Source organism: Festucalex cinctus, chromosome 5 (assembly GCF_051991245.1).
Source record: "Festucalex cinctus isolate MCC-2025b chromosome 5, RoL_Fcin_1.0, whole genome shotgun sequence".
Classification (NCBI taxonomy): Eukaryota; Metazoa; Chordata; class Actinopteri; order Syngnathiformes; family Syngnathidae; genus Festucalex; species Festucalex cinctus.
In genome coordinates, this window is record NC_135415.1 from 21,339,502 (window position 1) to 21,363,309 (window position 23,808).

At 41.6% G+C, this 23,808-nt stretch overlaps 3 protein-coding genes across 3 annotated transcripts in view; 2 read left to right on the forward strand and 1 right to left on the reverse strand.

Moving 5' to 3' along the window:
- Positions 1 to 5,083: 5,083 nt before the first annotated feature.
- On the forward strand, positions 5,084 to 16,858 carry LOC144019129 (LHFPL tetraspan subfamily member 2a protein-like). The gene is made up of 3 exons (XM_077521964.1): positions 5,084 to 5,269; positions 14,898 to 15,455; positions 15,566 to 16,858. The coding sequence occupies exons 2-3, from the start codon at positions 15,059 to 15,061 to the stop codon at positions 15,820 to 15,822; spliced, it is 654 nt and encodes a 217-aa protein (XP_077378090.1). The 5' UTR covers positions 5,084 to 5,269; positions 14,898 to 15,058; the 3' UTR covers positions 15,823 to 16,858.
- A 399-nt stretch (positions 16,859 to 17,257) lies between these two features.
- Positions 17,258 to 23,408, reverse strand: scamp1 (secretory carrier membrane protein 1). Its single transcript, XM_077522070.1, has 9 exons — positions 23,155 to 23,408; positions 21,488 to 21,568; positions 21,192 to 21,302; positions 20,845 to 20,953; positions 20,550 to 20,678; positions 20,309 to 20,468; positions 19,425 to 19,526; positions 19,239 to 19,356; positions 17,258 to 19,158 (listed from the first exon to the last, which is right to left on the reverse strand). The coding sequence occupies exons 1-9, from the start codon at positions 23,209 to 23,211 to the stop codon at positions 18,997 to 18,999; spliced, it is 1,029 nt and encodes a 342-aa protein (XP_077378196.1). The 5' UTR covers positions 23,212 to 23,408; the 3' UTR covers positions 17,258 to 18,996.
- Positions 22,561 to 23,808, forward strand: part of LOC144019184 (homeobox protein orthopedia B-like) — an 86,179-nt gene continuing 84,931 nt past the window's right edge. The window contains exon 1 of the mRNA XM_077522072.1: positions 22,561 to 22,617. The gene's annotated coding sequence lies outside the window, so the exon portion shown is untranslated. The remainder of the gene's footprint in view (positions 22,618 to 23,808) is intronic.

The following is a 23,808-nucleotide window of genomic DNA, read 5'->3' on the forward strand; positions in this document are numbered from 1 at the left end:
CGGCCTCTATTGCATCACATGGACTGACCCCGAAGATCGTCAATACTCCAGTCTCCATTTATGGGTACTGGGGCTTTTCCTCCACATTCTATTTTTTTTTTTCTCTTTGGCCTCATGAACGTCATCCAAAATCTTTACTATAGCTTACCATTGTGAATGTGTGACACTTTTATAAACGTTAAATAAAATTATATATAAATTAAATATATATATTAACTCATTGACTGCCATTGACGGAAAAAGACGTCAAATAATGCATTTTTGCTGGGCTGGCAGTGAATGTGTTAAACACAATGTGCCAATATATTTTGTGATTATATTGCAGCCTCCTTTTTTCTTTCTTTTTTTTTTTTTTAAGGCAAATGTTGCTTAAAAATCCGTCAATTTTGGTTACATCTCATCTTAAGTCATTGACTGCCATTGACGGAAAAAGACGTCAAATAATGCATTTTTGCTGGGCTGGCAGTGAATGTGTTATATATATATAATTAAAATTACAATACTATTATTTTTTTCATGGCTGTTTTATGCTGACCCGTACAGAATGACAACTTCCCCCCCCCAAAAAAAAACCAAAACAAAAAAAAACAAAAAAAAATGGAGCCGCAACTAGTTGTCACTGGCTATGACTGGAAAGAGACGAAGCCAAAGCAGTTCAAAAGGAGCAAAAGCGTAAAATTGAAACAAGGCTTCCAAAGGGGGGTGTCGGTGCACCAGGTGACCACGACAGGAAAGGGGGAGGAGTTTGGGTTGATATTGCGTAAAAAAACAAACAAGCAAACAAAACAGAAAATATAAGAGTTTGAGGCAGGGAGCGTGGATGTGTGCAAACAAGAGTTAAAGACTGTGTGGAAACACATGCATCTGACAAGCTGATAAAGTTGTGGTTAACTTTTTACTTGCTAATGATAAGTTTCAGCCTTCTGGCTTGTCACATGTTCTCTTGATAGCAGACATGCATTAGTCCTGCAAAATACAGCAACTAAAAACATCACTTGTTCTCACTGTGACAATTCTGCTGCGTTTATCACATCGGGTCTTCATTACTGATTATGGTGTTCTATTAGAAGTGTTGCTTCACTCTGTGTGCCACTTTTTAACCCCCACGCCCTCATCTGGTCCAATCACAGCTCAAGTTGCATAACAAACTGCCCATACTTTGTGGAATTGTTGACCACAGAAGGCCAAATGAGGAAAAAGGCATTGAGTTCTTGAGCAGGGAAAAAAAAAAGACAGCGAATGAGCACCTTCTAATGGACAAATAAATAATTACTTTGCAACATTCTTATCACTATTGTCTTCAGTAAAACTATAAAGTGCCGCTTCCAACAAAGAGACCGCGGCTGTTGTAAAAATAAGCTTAGTGTGCATCTCGAATTCAAGGTGCATTATGGGTAGCGGAGTGGTGCATTGTGGGTAGGCGAAACTACTACTCATTAAAAATGAATTGGATCCGATGGAATCGGCTCTGATAGAAACGTTTTAACGACTGAATGTTGCTGTTTTTATTAACATGCATAGCATGTGGTTTACTGATATCGGGGAAGTTGACTTGCAAGCTTTATAGTGTACAGTTAGGCAAAAATTGTCACCACTCTAATCTCCGCCATTCAAATTGATAGGGTAGTTGGTTGCCTCGTTTTTTTTCCCTCGCGCATGCGCAAACTTAATGCGCACTTCGCTTATAGATTAGGCGTAATGTGTAATACAGTGCTTTCAAACCACTGTGCCGTGAGAGAGCATAAGATGTGCCTGGAGGAAATCGTCCAATGTCAGTGAATTAGGCTAAAAATGATTCATTCATTATAAAGAAGGATCATTATTTTTTTACACCGGAACAAATGTGATTTGTTATGTGGACTCCTTTAAATACTGCGTGCCCCTTATGCGAGTACAGACATTTTTATAGTTAACTTATTTTTACTTTCAATTTATTTATTTATGTATATATTTATGTATGTATTTGTTTGTTAGTTATTGTTTATTTTTAAGAATGCACAAAAAATACTTAGAAAATTGTGTGTACTGTCAATAAAGTTATTTATAAATAGTGGCAGTTTAACTGTGGAACATATTTATTTTATTACCACTGTTTCCTTGTGGCGTCAATATTTTTGAAATCCAAACAAACTGGAGGTGGACCAGTTTACACCCGTTCAGATTTATGAATAGTTACGCCACATGAGGGCGCTTTAGTACATATTTGTCAGCACATAGGCTGTCTCTTCTTCCAACATAAACGTGTAGAAAACTTTTTGGTGCGTCACCGAATTACAGTATATGATGCGGATACAGATGCAGTATAAATGAGAAAGTCCAGGAAATAGTGAGTGTACTGGGGGAAAAAATGTCTTCAACAAAGTACAGTTCTCAGGATTTTTTTCAAATTGGCTATTACAGATTTGCTTTATTTTCGCTCATCTCAAATGATTATTGAGTCCAAGTACTTTTTTTTTTTCCTGCACTGATTATCAACATTCAACATTTCTAATCTCCAAAACAAGTTAACAAAATTGGGAATCTCCAGCCATGCCCAGGCCTAACAACTGTTCTTAAAAAAAAAAGGAAAAAAAAAAAAAAGAAGCTCTTTTCTCATCATTGCAACGTGACTCATATTTTATTCCTATGAAATGAAACTTTAAATTAAATTTTATTGCCGTAAAATGACAAGTTTAGTTTAGTAAATTTACAGCTTTGACCCATTTACGTTTGGCTTGTAAATGCATGAAGTGTAAGTAAAGCAACATTTAAAAAAATAAAAATAAAAAATGAAAATATAATTCCATCAGCAGAGAATATAGCTACTCCTTAAAATCAAAATTTCATGATTTATTTGCTCAATTGGCATGCAGTAAGCCATTAAACACCTCTTTCAGAAACTAAAAATCTAACATGAATTTGCTCAACGTGTCCAAAAATTGCCAAATGATGTAATCTGGTAAAAACATGAAAAAAAAAAAAAAAAAAAAAGCGTAGAATGTGTAATCATACCCATCCATTAAATAACAGGGGAAGAAGTTTTCACTGGCCAAAAGTGTTTCTTTTAGAAGAAGACACAACAAGCAAATGTGCAAGAATGTAAACTTGTACACCGCTATATGAAGTAGCATCCATTTTTCAGAAAATGTCCGATTATCTGACGTCTCAGTAAGAATCCCCTGCTGGACTCCTATTCTGTGGCGTGGCTTGTGTCAAGAGTATTTGTCTCGGTCTCCTAGCAACCGTCAGGAATCTCTTCCCAGCACAAGTCATGAAGTGACCTGCGTGTGTATTTATCTTGGCACGCCGAGCGGCGGATACAAATTGTGCATCGTGCAGGGTGAGTCACGCCGTTGATGCTGCAATCGTTCCTTCACGTTTGTGAATAAGATGTTGACTTTAATGGAAGACGCTGCTTACATAAATACATGATGTATGTAAGCAAATGGGAGCAATATGTGTGTGTGTGGTCCAACTTCGAGCTGAGTGTACGATGACCATATACAGTAAGAATATTTCTACTGTTTGTGTGGAATACAGTTGATAAAGTGGGCCACTTATAGATTTTATTTGAGCAAAAGCACATATTTTAATTTGTAGTTGGTCAGTTCCCACTGTTTCACTAAGGGGTGTTCTCACGTTTGTTGCCAGGGGTGGCTATTTGTTAATTTCAGGGGACAGTAAATGTACACTGTTATACCAGTGAGCCGATGCCGACTTTCTCATCCATGACTTGGAAATTGGCTAACTGAAGGTTAAATTATAGCCAGTGGTGGTGGCTATGCGCAAGGTAAGCAGAGCTGCATTGCTCTCTCTCTCTCTCCCTCGCTCTCAACTTCTCAAGCGATTCCGACATAATTTATGTACATATAATTGAAGCCCCAGCGACGAAACGCATGTTTATCTCTGAGCGCCATGCACCACAAATGGTATCATGGCGCAGCAAAACTTCCTCCCTGTGTCTTCTCACCACCAAAGTTGTGTTTCCCACCGAGGCCTCACTCGCACTCACAGTCACAACCTCCCATAGTTCTCACCAAGCAAAAAACACGAGTGGTGAAGAAAGAGGAAGCCCTAAAAGATGACCAAATGACACAAAGGGCAGTCATTGCCAGGCAGGCAAGCGCGGGATTTATCAAACAGCCCCGAAAAAAGGAAAGCGAGAGCAAGCTTGGAGGAGAGTTATGGTTTGTTTTTATTTTGCATGTGGCTTGTGGTGATGAAGTGGAACGTACACATGCAGAGGCTGAAATTAAAGTTAAGGTTTTTTTTTTTTTTTTTTTTTTTTTGTGCATCCTATCTGTAAACGTGTGCATACAAAAGTACATTCTCTATGTGATGACATGCAAAAACCGCACTAGTTTCTTTTAAATCCTCACTTATGAGAGAAAATAGCAAAAGTAAATGCCTTGTTTTGAGCATTCACAGCCAAACAAGTTTATAGAAAGCACTTAAAACCGTAGTTTGAGTGTAACCACACTCCCATTGCAATGAGGACAAAATTATAGTCTTCCATTTTCCCACCGTACATTGAAATTTGTTAGTGATTTTTTTTCCAAGTAAATAAATAAATAAATAAATACAATCATGTTATTAAATATTTCCCCTATAAATGTAATATTATCAAATAGAACAATTAACTATCTTGGTATATTATCATTTAAAACTTTTATTCAAGGAGTTTGAATTTGGAGTGATTTAAAACTATTTTTGTGAGCAGGAAAATCCGGCAAAATATGATCATCATCGTCATCATCATCATTGTCTTGTTTTTTTAAATTGTACTTTTTTCATCAGAATTTTTCGAGTTTTTCTAAACGTTTATTGAAACAATTAGGAACAAAATTAATTTACAACATTTTAGAAACATTCTTTGCAGACTTATCTAATATTATCTTTGTTTATTTTAAAGACAATAAGTAGACAACATCAAATTAAAAAAAAACTCACAAACAGGTCAAACTGAATGAATATTGATTAAAAAAAAAAAGAAAAGCTATTTATTTATATTTATTTTTTTCATCGTCATCATGGTTTTTGAGTAAGTGGCGGTGACGTCATCACATCCCGGGTGGATGAAGAGGGAGGAAGAGGGGGGCGGAGGCACTTCCAGAAAGAAAAGACACTTGAGTGAATGAAGCTGCTCTCCCACCGGCAGACTGAGCAGCGTTTCTCCAAGACGAAACAACGAAACGTCTTTTTTTCAACGCTTTCCCCACATTTTTAACAACCCTCACGTGAAAGAGCCACACTGAAGCACACGGAAGCTTCTCGCCTTCATTTTGATAAGGTAAGGGTTAAGGAAGTACTGTATGTTTCTGTCCAAGTGTTGTTTGTTTAGTACACGTACAGTAACGAGTAAGATTCGGTTGAAAGAGAAGTCAAAGGTGTGGCGACTTTTATGGTATTTTGATTTGTAACGTGAATATGAAAATGAAAATCCCTCTTCGGACTGTACCTTAACAAAGCCTATCCCAAAGGTAAAGTCTAACCACTTTATAAACTTGCAGAGGTGGTACTCCTCACATGCTGTACTAAAAAACGTGAATAGTGCATATATTTATATTTAAAAAAAAACAAAAAAAACGTTGAGAACTGTTTTGCCTTTTGTATTTAAAGCCTACTCAACTCAACCTATCTTAATTATCGGAGTACTGAAACAAACAGACAAACAAACAAAAACAACCATAGTTTATACAAAGTGCTGCTCTACATTAAACAAATATAACATTAAACATTAAACAATAAAAAAAAAAACCAAGTTAAAACACAATACATTTTTTTTTAATAAAACAAGGGCAGACTCATGCTGAAGTAAAAGCCAAATTGACTAACATTAAGGTAAGTTAATTAAAAACAGCCCCCCTAAAAGTATATTTGATATTCTTAAATTTTGCTGTAAATTATTCAATTTGAACTTTAACTGTGATTAAATAAGCACGCCCGCCTCCCAGTTCTGAGGACTTGGGTTCGAGTCCAGGCTCCGGCCTTCCTGGGTGGAGTTTGCATGTTCTCCCCGTGCCCGCGTGGGTCTTCTCCGGGTACTCCGGTTTCCTCCCACATTCCAAAGACATGCATGGCAGGTTAATTGGGCACTCCGAATTGTCCCAAAATGTGCTTGTGAGTGTGGATGGTTGTTCGTCTCTGTGTGCCCTGTGATTGGCTGGCAACCAGTCCAAGGTGTACCCCGCCTACTGCCCAAAGCCAGCTGAGATAGGCTCCAGCACCTCCCGCGACCTTTGGGAGGAATAAGCGGTCAAGAAAATGGATGGATGGATATAACACTAAGGGCTGTCTTTTTGGGACAGATTTAAATCAGGCGCAACGCGTGACCTATCAGAGGCGGGTTAGACCCGATGTTGGTAATTTAGCAGACAAGTCTAGGCCAGGGCGGCACGGTGGAAGAATGGTTAGCTTAGCATGTCCGCCTCCACGCAAGATCGAGTCGAGGCTCCGGCCTTCCTGGGTGGAGTTTGCATGTTCTCCCCGTGCCTGCGTGGGTCTTCTCCGGGTACTCCGGTCTCCTCCCACATTCCAAAGACATGCATGGCAGGTTAATTGCATGGCGCTCTGAATCTTCCCTACGTGTGCTTGTGAGTGTTGATGGTTGTTCGTCTGTGTGCCCTGTGATTGGCTGGCAAGCAGTCCATGATGTCCCCTGCCTACTGTCCATAGCTAGCTGGGATAGGCTCCAGCACCCCCGCGACCCTTGTGAGGAGCAAGCGGTTCAGAAAGTGGATGGATGGAAGTCTAGGCCAGCAGATCTGCATTGTGCCACTGTGGGAGTGGTCAATCATGGCCAATCAAAGTGGTGTACTATTTCGGAAAATAGAGCCCTAAATGATTGTACAATCACTTATAAAGAAAAGACGAAATAAACTTAGTACAGCATCGATTCTAATTCCTCTCAGCTGTCTGTTGCCCCTATACCTCAAATGTCACCGTTTTCAACGTTAGAGTTTCTTTACTTAAGACAAAACCAAATTCCCTGAGTGAAAATATTGGTTAAATTCCAAGTTGGCTGGCCTCGAGTGCTTTTGACTTTTGTATAACATCAACTGGAATTGAAGGCTTGCACGTCGGCCTTCAGAGCTCCTTAAGCCTGTTTTGATTTGATTTTTTTTCCTTCACACATTTGCGCATGGCACAGCAGCTTCAGGTGGCCACGTCCTTCTTTTCCTCCTTCTCTTCTGCCACAGTTCCATGTCCTTGAGTGGCAAGGACCCCCCCCACATGCCTTCCAGAGCCACCCATGCAGTTGTGCATGTTGCAAAGGGAAGTGCTACTACATCCCAAAACTAAACAAAACCAGGAAAGAGCTTGTGTTTGTTCTTGCTAAGTTCAAGGGCAAGCTACTATTTCAAAATGACTACATTAGGAAATCCCCTCTCTTCTTAGAAGTTAAATTTTGGTTTTGTGTTAGGTAGTTACTAGTTAGTTATGTTAGTTGTGGAAGTGTGTGAATCAAAAGTATTTTCCAGGCAGACCAGTCCGGGTCATTCCTGCCTTTGTGTTGGTGAAATGCGAGGGTCACTGAATGGGTTTTGTGTGTGACAATTTAGTGCGAGGGTGGCCACTGCTGCCAAGTCGCCGCTGGCATTGAAGGGGCCGGCCCGCTGAACCCGGTGAAAAGGTTAAAGGTTGCGGCGGCTCGTCTTTGAGGATGAAGGGGAGCATTCTGGGCTCGCGGTGGTGTGTCTAAGACGGGGGTGGCGGTGTCAGCGGGCCTCTGAGCGGCCTTTGTTGGGCTGAGTGGCACCAGATCGGGAGCCCCGCTTGAATTCGCACACACGCATGAACGTGCTAATGAGATGTGGGAATGTGTTTTAAAATGGCCTTCTGTTCCTCAGTGATTCCCAACTACAGTGATACCTCGGCTGACGAACGCTTTAGCTCACGAACTTTTCGCCTCACGAACATTAAATTCGCGAGAATTTAGTCTCTGCTGACGAACTACTTTTCGGCGGACGAACCAAACCACGCGGTCGAACAGCACCACGGTGGCGGCCACGAGAAGCTGACGCACGCTCACGGCGTCCCAGTTCGTCACCCCCTTTCTTTTAGTGCGGACGCGGTTTGTGTTTGATAGACATTTTGAGTGTACTTTTGCTATTATGGGACCGAAAAAGACCCCACCACAGGCTAGTGTTAAGCCTAATGCTTACCAGCGAGGGACGGCGATTCGGCGGCGCGTTTGCATTGTCGTCAATGGAGTTCGCGCCACTAAAAAAAGCGAAAGTGCCATCACGTACCTCAAAAAAGGAGAAAATCGTGCCACGGCTGTTTAGTCCCAGGAAAGAGGTGAAAGTAGTTGACGGTGCTCACTTGTTGACTCGCTAAAGTGCTCCACTTCCTTGTCACCAAGGGACACACCTCCTCCGCTCCGGTGAGCACGAAAGTGCGAATGAGCGACAACCGTTCCATAAACACTCTACGTGGTGAAACGCTCGCGAATGAAGTAAGTCTACCATTGCTACTATCCTTAAGAACTACCATCACAAAGTAAAATAAAACGACTTTATTATACAGTACAATTTATTTCTTTAATTACAATACAATAGCACATTTATTATACATAAAATAAGGTATATTTTTGTGTAGTTTTAAGGCTTATTTAGTAGAAAATTACGTTTTATAGGGACCTGGGAACGGATTATTCTCATTTTAATGGTTTCTTATGGGAAATAAATGTTCGGAAGAAGAACTTTTCGGCTTACACACACTCTCTGGGAACCAAGAGCCGAGGTATCACTGTACTCTAATCATCAGGTGTACCTGAGAAAGTTCACGTAATTAGTCTGAGAATTGTTATTCACCACGACAATTTATTTATCTTTGTTGAAGTGACAGGCAGAACAATGAAATGCTCTTCCACTAATTAACTTTGGGTCCTCGAGGGCTCCTATCCTGCAAAGTTTTAAAAATTTTTTTGCTCCTCCAACACACCTCATTTGAGTGCAGAAGCCTGAAAATGATTTGTATTAATCCGTAACGGCGTATCTTCAAAATGATTGTCAGTTTTGTCTTGTCATGCTAGCTGGTCCCACATGAAGATGGCATACACGCAGGCAAAAAAAAGCTAAGATTAGTATCGTCAACCATCTGTCGAGGATCCCTGCTTGCGATTGGGCCTCTTGTCAAACTAGGCGCCATGGAATTTCCCTAAAATGGCCAACTTCCTGATTGGTCTGTGCCCTATTTCAATTATCTTGTCGCGATGGACTTGTTCACGCATTTGTGTCAGTCAACCTAATTTGTGTCATCTGTTTTTTTTTTTCTTACTCTCCGGGGGTGCTCCAGAGTGAGTTTTGGAGTGTCATCGCTGGGACTATAACATGAAATGGTGCGTTAAAGTTAATGTGTTTGTCCGAATAATAATAATAATAATGGGGCTGGGCAATAAATAAAATTAATTCGATTAATTGTCATTCTAAATCGTGAAATCGAGTTTTGTCTTCTGGATCATTAAAAGCTACTGCTTGGGTAACATTGGCCAAAATGCTGCACATGCACATTTTCAATATCTTGTCTCAGGGCCACCAATGTAGAGGGTTTCCTGCGGTAGAAAACGCTGTTAACAAACACCCCAAAAGGTTCAACTGCATAAGTGCCAAGTCATGAGTGGAGAAGCACAATGCGGGGGGTTGGTATTATTTCTCAACTCACAGTTAGGTGGTCGGCTTGCTTGAAGGCACATTTTCAAACATACTCTCTCTGGGTAGCTTAAATTGTTTTACTTGGTTGTGCAATTTCACACTTGAGTGATGGGCAAGCACTCCAGAGATCCAAATATTTGTATACAAGCAGTGAATGTCAGTTTTCCATATGCTAATGTTAACATGTGACATTTGTCACGCTTCCCTTAAATGTCTTGAATAATTATAAACTCGGTCCCTATAGATACACTAATGAAGTCAACATTGTTGAGTTCAGTTGTCTGAACGCTTGAACCGCTGCTATTTGGTCCACATGTATGGTGAATCACATTTCACAGCTCAAACATTTGATATCAGAAGAGACTTTATTTCCCCGTGCTTGTGCTTTGTTTCACTTTGTAAAGACGATCTGTGATGACTGTTCTTTATTGAGTTATCACTGCGGGGCATAGGTGTCCTTTTCCTCCTAATGTTACAGCTTGTCTGCTGCTCTGCCGTGCCAAAACACGTCGTCTCATTCGGGCCCGAAAGAATGTAGTCTTTGCTCTTATAACTAATAGGAAACCGATTCACAAACACAGCTCGCGTTGTATTGTTAGTACTGTAATGTTCGGTTTGATTCAGCTGTCCTCTCTTGAGTGTCGAATGAAAGTTGTAGAGAGTGGCTTCCGCTAAAGTTGATAACATTGTAACATGGAGCGAAAGCAAGCCTTCAGAGTGAATACTGGGCTAAAATGAATAATCAAATAACTCCATTTATACAATTCCCAAAAACAATTGAAGCAAAATTTCTCCCTTGTAGTTTTGCAGTGCCCATTTTCCCTGACACATGCACAACTCAGTTTAAAAATAAGTTGGTGAGAGTGAATACAAGACGGAACATAACCAAAATTTGTGATTATTTAATTCTTTAAAAAAAATTAACCAAGTACAATGTGTTTATTACAAAGCAGTACAAACTAATGTACCACAACAGCGCATCTGATCTCCAGTGTTGGCTAAATATAGCCTACCACCACCTGTTCAAATGTATTGTAATGTCTCCACAAATGGTCATGAATAGACATAACTGCCTTTCCACTTTTATTCACTTAAACAAATGGTAACATGATAGTCAACTAAGTACATTCATAGATGAGCAGCAACATCCAGATCTGAAGCCTTAGCATTTAGTTAGCTAGTTAACTGCCAGTGCTAAGCTCACAACAGCCAACTCTACTGTACACTCTCATTCACTGGCATCCACGTCACTCACCAAGCAAGGCCCCACTTTTCAGACAACATACTCAATATCACAAATATTATGGTACGCTACTCGTTATTGATGCATGTAAGAACCTTTTTTTTTTCCTTTTTTTTTTTTTTTTCTTTTTTTTTTTAAACTCTTCCTTACTTTACCTCTTAAAATGCTAAGGTCAATCTGATCTCATAGCTAGCTGTTACCATCATGAAGTGTGAAGTGAAAACAAATGTTTCAGTTTGTGTATTGCCTGCTGGATTTCAAATGACACTTAAAAAACCCCATCAAAAAACAAAGAGGATACAAATCCTTGTGTCTTGTTTGAGTAGCTGTGCGTCAGCGTCGGTGATGTAAGATGGCGACGCAGCCTCTGGTGTGGTTTTGGTTTGAGGCTGTTGGGACCAGATGGGGGACGGGCAGCGGCGTAGTAACCAGCTTTGGTTTGACCTCGCCTCTTCTAAAAGTGGAAAAACATTTTTTGTGTTTCACAGTTTCTAGAATATTTTTCACAACGTTGGTAACACGTAGCCTCCCTTTTTCTTTTTTTCTTTTTCATTGTGGGGATTGTCGTGACGCTCAACACTCAAAAGTTAAAACCTTTATTTTTGTCTAGCAACAATGCGAGCTTTAAGACATTTTCTAATTTGCTATCATTTCGTTTCACTACACAAACATGGAGTCCGTGGCTCGGCAGAACTTGATGTTGTGTTACACTTCTACACTGTTGCTAGGCGTTAGCCTGTCTATAATGTCTGTTAGCATTAAGCTAACCAGACTTCATGGCTCATAAACCCCCAAAAAAACCCACTATAACAACAATCGTTCAAAGCTGTTTATTCCTTGATGGAAGCACACGGTTGTCAACATTACTTAGAACTACTGGAAAATGTGATATTGTTATTGTAAAGTCCACCAGAGCAGGTTTGTTTCCCAAAGCAATGTTCATGTTGGCCCGCTGACTGCTGCCCGCCGCGAGGGCGTCGGAGGCCTCGCTGCGAGCGTTCGAGTCGAGACTTGTGTCGCTGCAGGAGTGTGAGAACACACTGCGCGTCCCACATCTATCTCCAAAGGTATCAAGTGTTTTTATCGGCCTAAGTCAGCATCGCACTGGACGGAGTCGGAGAAAGATGTTGACTTGCACACGCAGCAAAAGATACAATAAGACAATACGACTCCAGAGATGTGATGGAATGATGATAGGAATCTGAAAAAGAGGCAGAGGCTGCGTTCATCAGGGGCTTTTGCAACTGACGTGCATCACATCAACAAAATGAAATATTGACTTGGATACATGCATGGATATTGATGACGTTGGTTGAAGCTGTTAAATACGGAAGAGGATTAGTGAAGAGGGGAAAAAAAGGTTGGAAGGATTCTGACTTTATCCTCATAATTCTCACTTTAAAGTGAGAATTTTGACTTTCTTCTCAGAATTCTGACTTTCTGACTTACCCCTCAATTCATAGCTCTTCGTCACAAAGTTGGAATTCTCACCTTAAAGTCAGAATTCTGAGATTAAAATGACAATTCTCACTTCAAAGTGAAAATTCTGAGAATAAAGTGACAATCCTTTTTTTCCCACTTCACTGGCCCTAATTAGTGTTGTTCCGATACCGTTTTTTGTCCCCCGATATCGATTCCGATACCCAGCTTTGCAGTATCAGCTGATACCAATACCATACCGATACCTAAGGTTTTTCTTTTCCTCAACATGAAAAAGCTGTGCTGCCATTGGTTCAGAGCACTCAAGGGCCAATAAGATATCTTAGATCGGCGTGCAATGAGCATGTCACATATCAGTGAATGTCATGCATGAGCAAGACACAAGATGCTGCATCCAAAATCCTATATTAGCGTTAGAATTAATGGTATTGGCATGTTACTTGTGAGTACTCACCGATACCGCTGTTTTAATGCAGTATCGGCGCCTCTGCCGATACCAGTATCGGTATCGGAACAACACTAGCCCTAATCCTCTTCCGTAGTTAAGATTTTTAGTCCAGTATGTTAACATAAGGCTTCTCATTGATTCATTCACTGCCAGCCCAGTAAAAATGTATCTTTTGACGTCTATAGCCGTCAATGGCAGTGAATGAGATAAACTGTAAATACCAGCATTTATTATCAAGTAGAAAAAGTCCCTTTTAGATTTGTTTGTCAGTAGTTGTTCTCTGCATGATGAGATTAGTACAAAGGCCCTGCAAACTGCCACTTACTTAAAGGTGTGTTAAAGCTCCATCCAGCTGTCTAAAGGAACAAAGCTGCTCATTTGTGGTCGTGGTAGTCTTTATTCCATGAACACTACAATATTTATAATCACCTTGGAAGCAGGAGCGGATTCATCCATGAGGGTGGCTTCAGCAAAAGGTCCACGCAAACAAACATACACAGGTATGCTTTGGTGGGCATGTGTGTTATAAACATTGTCATGGCCAGTGCGTTTGTTTTAGCGGTAATCTGCTTGTACGCAAACCTGCTGTTTAGACGGGATGCACCGGCCCGTCTGTTGTCGTCAAGTATTGCGTTTGTGTGATTGCTACTGTGTTAAACCACACACTATGACAAAACCCGCCGAGGCTTGTGAGGACCAGAATAGAAGATGGCCCGGCCCAAACATCTGCACAACCTGACAACCTTAGATTTGTTCAGTTCTTGCTATTCCAGTCGCCCTCAGATAAACATGTGAGAAAAAAAATCATGTTGTGGCTTTGAAATGTCAACTATGTTTTACCTTGAAGCGTCACTGATAATATCAGAAAAATGCAAAACATCAAACATGGCATCGCAGGGTTTAACAAAATCCAACAACTAACGCTATTGTTCATTTTCTTATCTGCAGAGAGTCCAAGGTGGGCCTACACATAAATGAGCAAGTTATATATCAGAAACGGCGCTAAGATCAAGTAATAATAATATTGACGAGATATTGGAGTCCATTGCTAGGAGAAGATGATTAGTCACTTTAGCCAGGGCTGTCTCAGTAGCGTGATTGGCCCTAAATCCAGACTGAAAAGGTTCATATCGGTCATATAATCATTCAGCTGCTGCGCGACAACTTTTTCAAGAATTATTACAATAAATGGTAAATTTGATACCGGCCTATAATTGCAGAGGCTATCTGGGTCGAGGTTAGGTCGTTTAAGTAGAGGTTGAATAACAGTTTTAAGAAGACCAAAAATTTTATGTATCAATTCCGGTACGTACTAGTAGTATCGGTACTTGGTATCGGTGACTACACATAAGTATCAGTACTGGTATCTGTCTGAAAAAAATAGTGTCGAGTCGAACATCCCTTATAACTAACTAACTAAAGTTTACCGACCGACTGAAATGTCGCGCCCTGTGAAAAACTTCTTCTTCTTCTTTTTTTTTTTTTTTTTAAATCATTTTTGGGATTTCTGTGTTCAATTTCATCCAAGAAAAATTACAAAAATGGACATAAGTGTTTTAACAGGACAGCGATGAGATGTTGATTTAAACTTGATGAATTGTTCAGACCTACTTTTAAATAACAGTTTCAATAAGTATGTTTTTGTTAAGATAAGATCATGAAACATTGTCAATAAAAACTTGCCTGATTATTAAAAAAAAAAAAAAAAAAAAAGCACACTACTGAATAGAATAACGAAGCTCCAGTTGATGTCATGTGTCGACTTGCCGCTCGTGACTGACGTCACACCGCGTGGAATGCCGGGGGGCCCGAAACCGCCCAAGCCGTCTATCAGTGATATCAAGTCAAAGAAATTGTGTGTGACTTAGACGACGGCAGGATGGGGCCGGTTTGGTTTGCGCGCGAGCGTGATTCATCAAGTCGGCGGACATCTGGAAGTGCTGCTCGCAGCTGGCCCGGCCGGGGAGCAGAGTTGGTGGGAATGTCGCGGGTCCATTCTGAGTCGTGGATGCAAATGTTGCCTGTTTCAAACACAAGAGAAGATGAATCATCGAAGTCCGGGAACGCGTTTGTTTACGTCTGTGACTCCCACTTGGCTTTAACCTCTCATGTTCCTTTTGTGCGTCTGTAGGTGTGAGTTCCTGAATGCACCATGGAGGAGGGAAGCTGCTTTGGTTCACTGTAAGCTGAAGTGAATCTCGGTTGGATCTGAACAAGTGGACCTATTTCCAGGAAAATAAATTTAAACATCTCAAAGAAGCTAAAAAAAAAATTTGTTCCACGAGTGCCAACATGTGCCACGTGATCGTCACATGCCGCTCCATGCTGTGGACGCTGCTCAGCATCGTGGTGGCCTTCGCCGAGCTCATCGCCTTCATGAGTCCCGAGTGGCTGCTGGGATCCCCTCGTGCCGATTCCGAGGCCAGCCCCGGGGAGTACCGGCCCTCGCTGGGCCTCTACAGCCGCTGCCTCCGCCTGGCCGGTCGGGGAGGAGGGGCCAGCTGCGGGCCATACGCCGGCACTTTCGCCGAGGTGGCCAGCGGCTTCTGGCAGGCGGCCATGTTGTTCCTGGCGGCGGGGATATTGGTGCTTGCCACCGTGGCCTGCGTCTCCGTCTTCAGCATGTGCTTCCAGAGCATCCTGAGGAAAAGCATCTTCAACATCTGCGGCCTGATGCAGGCCATCGCGGGTAAGGGATGCGCCATCATCATAAAATGAATGGAAACAGTAAATCTGTCAGCAGCTGATCTGGGATCTGTTTGCATTGTTGACCCGCCTCCTTGTGTGTCCTCCCGCCAGGCCTCCTCCTCCTGGTGGGCCTCATGCTGTACCCTGCCGGCTGGGGATCCGAGAAGGTGGCCGGCTACTGCGGGGCCGAGGCCTCCCCCTTCAGGCCGGCCCTGTGCTCCCTCGGCTGGGCCTTTTACGCCGCCATCGGGGGAACCCTGGCCACCTTCCTGTGTGCCGTGTTGTCGGCGCAGGCCGAGATCGCCACCTCTAGTGACAAGGTGCAGGAGGAGATAGAGGAGGGCAAGAGTCTCATCTGCGTGCTTTGAATGACACCGGGGACTCATCCTGGATGACTGAAGGAAGCTTGGACTTGTTGAGATTAGAAGCAGGAGGTGTTGTATGTATATATACATATTTTTTTGTAACAGTTTTGCTATTTTAGTAAGCTCTCGTGAAGTTGAGAAATTGTTTTTTGCACATTTGCTGGCAAAGTGCATACCACTGAATCAGGTTTAGTACACCTGCACAATCTAACAAGAACCAGTACAAGAAAATTATACCCATAACACAAGTTAACCACCGTTTATCTAATTAGTCTCCCCTCCCTCCTAAAATAAAATAAAAAGACTCACAAAATTCAGATACAGGCTGCCTATGAACAATTTTAGATGAAAACACAATAAGATGCGCTACCTAGTGGGGAATGTGGTGAATTGCAGTCACAAATATTTAAATAAAAATTCCCTTCGCTGGTGTCTGATATCAACACACAAAATGTGAACACAAATCTATACTGTGAAGTATGAATGTGACTAGTAATGTTTGGGTGACACTATGAAAGTGGTATTGAATGAAAAATATTATCTTTGTAATTGGTTCTTTGTATCGAGACTTTGCAGGTGTACCTAATGTTGTGGCTGGTGATTGATTGAACTGATTGAACAATAAATATGGACCACTGAACGCCGCCACGTGTCCGTGAGAATAGGTTGCATCATTGTAGACGTAATTCGCTTTCAAACTAATAATGAGAAGTCGTGTTAATGTTTGAAGTTGATGATGTTCGCTCATAGTTAATCGTGCATGTGTGCCGTTGGTGCAAGAGAACAATTTTGGCTTCTCCACCTAATGTGACTCATCTCCACACAAGCGTGCCATGACGCATGTCCATTGCTCTGATTTAGGGCGGCATGCAGAGGTTTTCTGTGAAAGTGAGCGGATGAGTGATGAGACACTGTAACACAATGAGTCAATGGGATGTTTTTTGTTACATTAACAAAAATATTGTTTTGGTGAATGAATTGCGGGCATTAGTGTGGAGAAATACAGTCAGTTTGTATGAATAAATTGCGTTTCAACATACTGTACTAGTAAGTGTATTCTTGAAACACTGACATACTGAGATTATGATTAGTTGTAAAAAAAAATAATAATAGCGGGGAACCAGTATCTAAATATATTTATATTTCTTTAAATGGGACAACACTTGGGGGAAATTATTTTGCTCCAATGTAGTCAGTGCGCAGCTTTATTAATGTCTATACAGCTGGCAACAAAAGCTAGATGAAAATGTCCAAATGAATGTTCAATATTTTTTTTGTGGCCAATAGGGGAGGTTGTGCCACCTAGTGGAGAACATCGTGAATTAGTCTAAACAGAAATGTCGCTTATTTGTTGAGCAATTATTTACACCGTGTATCCTTGATTTTAATATACATAATTTCTCTTTGATAGGAAAAAATTATGCATTAAAAGCCCACAGATGGTCTCTTTCAAATCTTTATTCCATGTTAATACCATAAATATACAAAACTGAAAACTATTTCACATGCGACAAAGGCCAGGCCAGACGAGAGTGCATTGAATGTTCTTTTTACACGCGACTCCTAATGGGGGGCATCAAATGATCATCATCTTTACAGAATGTACAAGTATGGTATTCCTCTTAAATTAGTTTACACTTTTGATTCAGTGAAGTCACAGGTCTAAAACATGTCTTTTTCTTTTTTGTTCACATTCCTTAAGTGTAGACCGGCTTGCACAATACAACTTTCGATGTGAGATGTCAAAATCACAAACTTAGATAAAACAAAAATTAAATGGACATTTGGTAGATTTCTCACAGCTTTCAAGGATATACAGTAGAATAACACTTGAGGGATTTGTCTTAATCAGTCATACCTTCAACACAAGCACACCGTTTGATGCACGCAACACTTAAATCATCATGTAAAACCATAGAGCATAAATTATACCATAAATAAACCTAACAAATATGTGCTATCAAATTAAAACACAAAACAAAAGAGAAATACTGCGGTTAGCGTCGGCCTATTAATGTCGCGATTTAAACTTCCAACAACTTCAGCTACAACACTCTGGTCGAAATCCAGTTCATCATTTGCAACAATAACAGTTCAGTCATTCGCCGTATAGCGCACACCCCACAACGTGAGAGGGAGGTGCGAAAATACAACACAGTAGGTCATAGTAGTCTGTACAGCTTTTAACAGTGATTCCCAGCTACTAGATGGAAATTCTCCAATTTGACTTCATTGGTCTGAAAATGAAGTTTGCTTACTGCTAATAATGTATCGTTGTCTATCTACGCCAGTGACAAGAAGAACAATCAAATGCTCTTTTCTAGGTGGCAGAAGGTACAATTAAGGGGTGTATTGCCATTCTTGCAAACAAATAGCAGCTTTATTTTCAACTACACAGGCCCAGATTTCACACAGTCAATTATTATTTTTTTTCGTAAATTGAGACGAGATCATTATTTCATTAACGTGAAAATTTTCAAACCAAACAAAATATGTGCCTTGGATGTTATTATGAGGAGTAATGTGCACCATTCAGTCACATGGCTGAATAAAAAAAATAAAAAAAAAAATAAAAAGTACATTTATACAATTTCATCTTATTCTCCCTCCTTTTCAGGTCGGCCTGTTTGCTGAGTCGAGTGCGAGTCTCCTTTATGAGAAGGAACCCAAAAATAGCAATAGGCCTCGTCCAGATTGATAGCAGCTTCAGATTTGTTCAACGTGTGACGGGCTACGAAGACAAACGTCACACGCGTATAACACGCACAAACACGCCTTTCGAGTCCAGGCGTCCGTCAAAACGGCCAATGGACATGCAGCTCACATCTGGGGAGACACGACGCTAATGAATTAGCAACCTGGCCGAGTGTGCTTCAACTTGCACACGTCGCGCCGTCACTCAATCTCACTGCGGTGTTACTGACCCGTCCAGTCGAACAGAAGGTGAACAGGGGGGTTATTTTTAGGCGTGGGCTTGTAAATCCCACTAATGGAGATGACGAGGAGGAAGCGTGACTCATTCGGGGGCCGGGAAGCTCACGAGCAGGCTAAGTTATGAGGTTAGATGTGGAGTGAAGTCGTTTTTCCTTTTTTTTTTTTTTTTTTTTTGAAGACGTTTGCAAATCGGGGGGGATTGAGGAGGGACAGATTTGTGCATCTGTGTGTGAGAGTGTGTGTCTATGGATGAGGTTTGAAGGCCCCGCGGGCGGCGTTGGAAGCGGCGTTAGCCGCAGCATTGGCTGCCGCCGTCTGGACTGTCTTGTTGGACATGACGCCGGTGGCGAACTCCTGCTGAGCTTTCTCGAAGCTGGCGCCGGTGGTCCGATACAGTGCGTGTACCTGCGCAGACGCTTGAAATTAGTTTGGGATTTTAAGAATGGTTGACCCACAAGTATCTATCATTATTTGTGAGTTTGTACCTTCTTAAACATGATGAGTGAACCCACGGAGAGCGTGGTGAAGAGCGCCGCGATGAGCAACATGATGATGCCCACCGGGATGCTGGTGTTCAGACCCATGAGAGCCGTAATCCAGCCACTGCGAAAAAACGACGACAACTTGAAATGAGTCCAAGCTTAGAGCACGCGCCTGTTTGACTCGCTCACCATGTGCCCCAGCCAGTGATGCCGATCGTTTGTAGCACGTGAACTCCAAACTGGCAGATGTAGACAAAGAAGAAGACAAAGAAACGGAAGGAACTGTCGCTCCTGAAATGTAGACGGGGGAGGTCATACAATGCATGTTGGCTAATGGCTGATTCCCATATACAGGTATGTGTTAGCATTAGCATAAAAGCTAGCAGACTAAAGGCTAAGCTACTACTACTATGCTAATGGATAATTCCCATATACAGGTATGTGTTAGCATTAGCATTAAGCTAGCAGACTAACGGCTAAGCTACAACTACTATTATAATTTATTTTAGCAATTTGTTAGTAAACCTAAGCTAATGGCTAATTCTGATATAGAGGTATGCGTTAGCATTAGCATTAAGCTAGTACACTAACGGCGAAGCTACAACTATTACTATAATTTCAGCATTTTGTTAGTAAACCTAAGCTAATGCCTAATTCCCACAGGTATGTTTAGCATTAGCATTAAGCTCACAGACTAACAGCTAAGCTACAACTACAACTATCATTTTAGCAATTTGTTAGTAAACCTAAGCTAATGGCTAATTCTTATATACAGGTATGTGTTAGCATTAGCATTAAACGAGCAGACTAACGACTAAGCTACAACTACTGCTATAATTTTAGCAATTTGTTAGTAAGCCTAAGATAATGGCTAATTCCCATCCACAGGTATGTGTTAGCATTAACATTAAGCTAGCAGACTAACGCCTAAGCTACTACTACTACTACTAAAATTGTAGTAGTAATTATTGTTAAGTAAACCTAAGCCTCTTTTTTGGAGAATTATGAAGATGAGCTGAATTCACTGCCACCATAAATTGGTCAATTGTCATACAGTCCTAGGTCTCGCTCACCTAAAGGCCCCATACAGCGGTCTGTACCAGCAGACAAAGGAGCAAGGCGTAAAGAGCAGAAACCACAACATGGCCAGGCCGAAGTCGACGCCGTGGGTCGGATCCACGCAGAACCAGGCCAAGCAGCCAAACATGTTGACAAACAGCGTGGCGGCGTGGACTGGTGGAAATGCAACGGCAAGATGGAGAATCACCATCAAGTGAATCCAGCTCCTTCGTCATATGAAGGGGATTCGCTTACACATCCAGAGGTTGTACATGATCTTCACCGTCTTCTGGAACTCGATGGGAATGTCCACTGCGATGTCGTGGTAGAAACACGGGCCCACAGGGAACTTCTCTGGCATGGGGGGCCAGTTGTTCTTACGACCTGCCAACACATGGATGAGGCCATTTGTGGGTGGGGTGTTAGCAGCATTAGCATGCTAAAAGCAGAGCCAAGCAAAGGGCACATTTCTTCTCTCGAATGCCAACAATCTAATCAAACGCAAAAGGTTTTAGCGGCGGAGCAGTGATGGATTGACGGACTTACTGACCCGCTCCTCCGTGAGATTGCAGCTCTCTCTCCCTGCGGTCCAGCTCGGCCGCTTTCCTCTCCAACTCCTCCTGCCTTCTCAGCAAATCGGCCTGAGCACGTGCCTGGTCCTGCAATATCCGCGCAGAGTTCACCAAGGAAATAACACAGACTTGCAAATGCAATCAGGTACACTTGCACTGTGGTAATGTTTGCCTAGTTCTCCAAAGATTTATTGGAAATTGAGTTTGGGGTTGTGTGCATGGTGAGAAAGTAGGAGTATGGCAAAATAAAAAAAAAAGGCAAAACAAAGACTTAGGATAAAATTCTGAAAAGATTTCTGAAAAATGAGATAAAAATATATGTTACCTGTGTTTGCTGCTGCGAGTAAGCCGGGGGCTCTTCTGTGGGCTTCATGATGGCAGGTTGTGTGTTCTGCGACGGCGCTGGAGCGGACTTGGGGGCATTTCCAGGGGCGGCCTGCAAAACCAGCAGGAACAATCTCTTAGTATTGTAGAAAATTAGGCCACAGTCCTATTTTGTCAATTTTGTCCTCTGGGACTGAGGAATTTGGGAGAGATAAGATTGAAGCAAATAAAATGAGGTCACACACAAACACAGAGTCAAATTCATTAGCGCACGATGAATTCAGAAGTTCAGCTTACCGTTCTGGCATCTGTGAAGGGGTTGTATTCTTCTAGACCGCCAGGTGGGGTAGAACGGGTCACCTGTGTCACTGAGGGATCCTATGGGATTTTAGATTACAGTCATTGGCCATAATATTAGCTATACCTGCACATCTAATGGGATCATCCAATATAAGAGCTGGATTTTCAAGAGTACTGTTACAAGCATTACTTTAACAATATGTTTATTATTGTGTAGTTTACAGTGGTGCACAACTGCACTTCATCATACTGAGAGCTGTTCATGAACTGGGACCACCTGTAGTTTTAAGTTGTAATATCAGCATTCACCACTAGATGGTAGACATGGCTTAGCTGTGCTTACATTTGATCTTTCTCCGCCCGATATTATTACAAAGTGACTGAGTAGTAGACCTTTTTTTTTGTGGATTTTTAATAGTACCAGTACCAGTACCTCAATAATAATAATAATAATAATAGTAATAATAATAATAATAGCAATACAATTATGGGTGACTTTTTTGTGTGGGGGGAAAAAAATGCTGTTCCCGAATGGTAATTTTCTCTGTAAGCGAGCCATTGGTACCGGGAAAAATTGATAGTATTTGTTTTTTGCGTCGTTTTTGTTTTATTCAAACCCTTTGTTATTTAATGGTGAATCTTTCATACATCTGCGATTGGCTGGCAGCCGGTTCAGGGTGTACTGACCAAGGCCAGCTGAGATAGGCTCCAGCACCCCCCGCGACCCTTGCGAGGAATAAGCGGTCAAGGAAATGTATGGCTGGATCTTTCATACATGCACTGATAAATGTATTGTGAAAATTTAAATATATTAAAAACACGTTTTGCTCGTATTTTGCCCATATTTAAAATAGCTTTTTCTGTGTGTGTGTGTGTGGCCCCCAGTCGTCTGTTACCTTTTAAAACAGCCGACAGACCAATATAGGCGTGTTTATAATTTACCTGTCAAACGCCATTGTCTTAAACAAGGTACATATGTGCAATCAAAATGGCTGCCAATTCTCGTGCAATAAAGAGCCAATCACAAGCCAGCTTTCTATCCAATCACAAACCATCATAACTTTGAAAAATTTCAAGATCCATCAAAATTCTTAGTTGAGCTGGGGGGCTGTCACCTTTGCTAACAGGTGAGAACTCAACATAATTTAATTTATATATAAAGCAAGCAACACATAACCAGTTTATCATGGGCTTGTCTATGTCTATCAGTATAGTGTAGGTAGGTAGTGTCATTAGTTAACAATGTATTTGCAAAATGCTAACGCCTCTGGGATGAAGCACAACCGCAACCACATACATTTTATATACTACCTCGAAGCCAAGAACATTCAGTAATGTTGGAGGACACACAGTTTCTGTCGATTATGTAAGCTAGCGTAGCGGTTTTACCGTCGTCTTCCACCGAAGGCCTAGAATTGTATTAAAATGCTTACTGGGTAGCCGATTGTGCTACCTAGCATGCACCGACTAGGGAAAACCTATAGCTAACTAGAGACGTTCATACAAACACAGCATCTTGTGACCACAACCTGCACAGTTAATACGCAAGTGCAGTATTAAAAAAGTAAAATGGTTTATTTTGTACCTTGGTCGTGCTACTTGGCTCCGTACCGAGGTAATATAGCTAGAGCTTGACAGTTAGCATGCTAGCAATAGTTACTTACCTGAAACGGATTGTTAAAGTCCGGGTCCGCGAACGGGTTGCTGTCATAATCGGACATTTTACAACCTTTCAGAGAACTCGTTCCGGTATTTCAGCGCGTCCCGATTCGCCTGGCAGTATTCGGTCCGTCGCTCTTTGCTTCCCCTCTCTGCCGCCTTGCGGTCTTCTCCGCCGCCGTCCGCTGATGGAGGACCCACCGCTAGCTGCTAGCCCCGTGTTAGCACACAACAAAACCGGGAAAAGGAAAGGCGACGCGCGTTTGGAGTGTGACGTCATACATTCAGCACCTCGGATAGCGTGACGTCACGGCGTACGGAAACGATCGAAATGGTGACGTTTACCCGTATATTTATTATAAGACTGTAAGTCCTGAGTCCTCCAACTATTTAACAGCTAGAAGATACGTACAATTTATTTTTGTCTAGTCACAAAGAACAAAGATTATCCATAACTACAAGTTGGCATTTGTAGTTATCTGCAGCGGCATTTCGCATAGTGCACATTAATATTTATTATGTATGGGAATTGTCATGACATAAATCTATAATTCAGCTGCGCAGATCCACTGACTAGTAGTTCAAAATACTGTATTCCATCCCCGTTTCCCCATTACTTTTTGTTTACTTTCTTAACCTGCCACAAGACTTGAACCTTT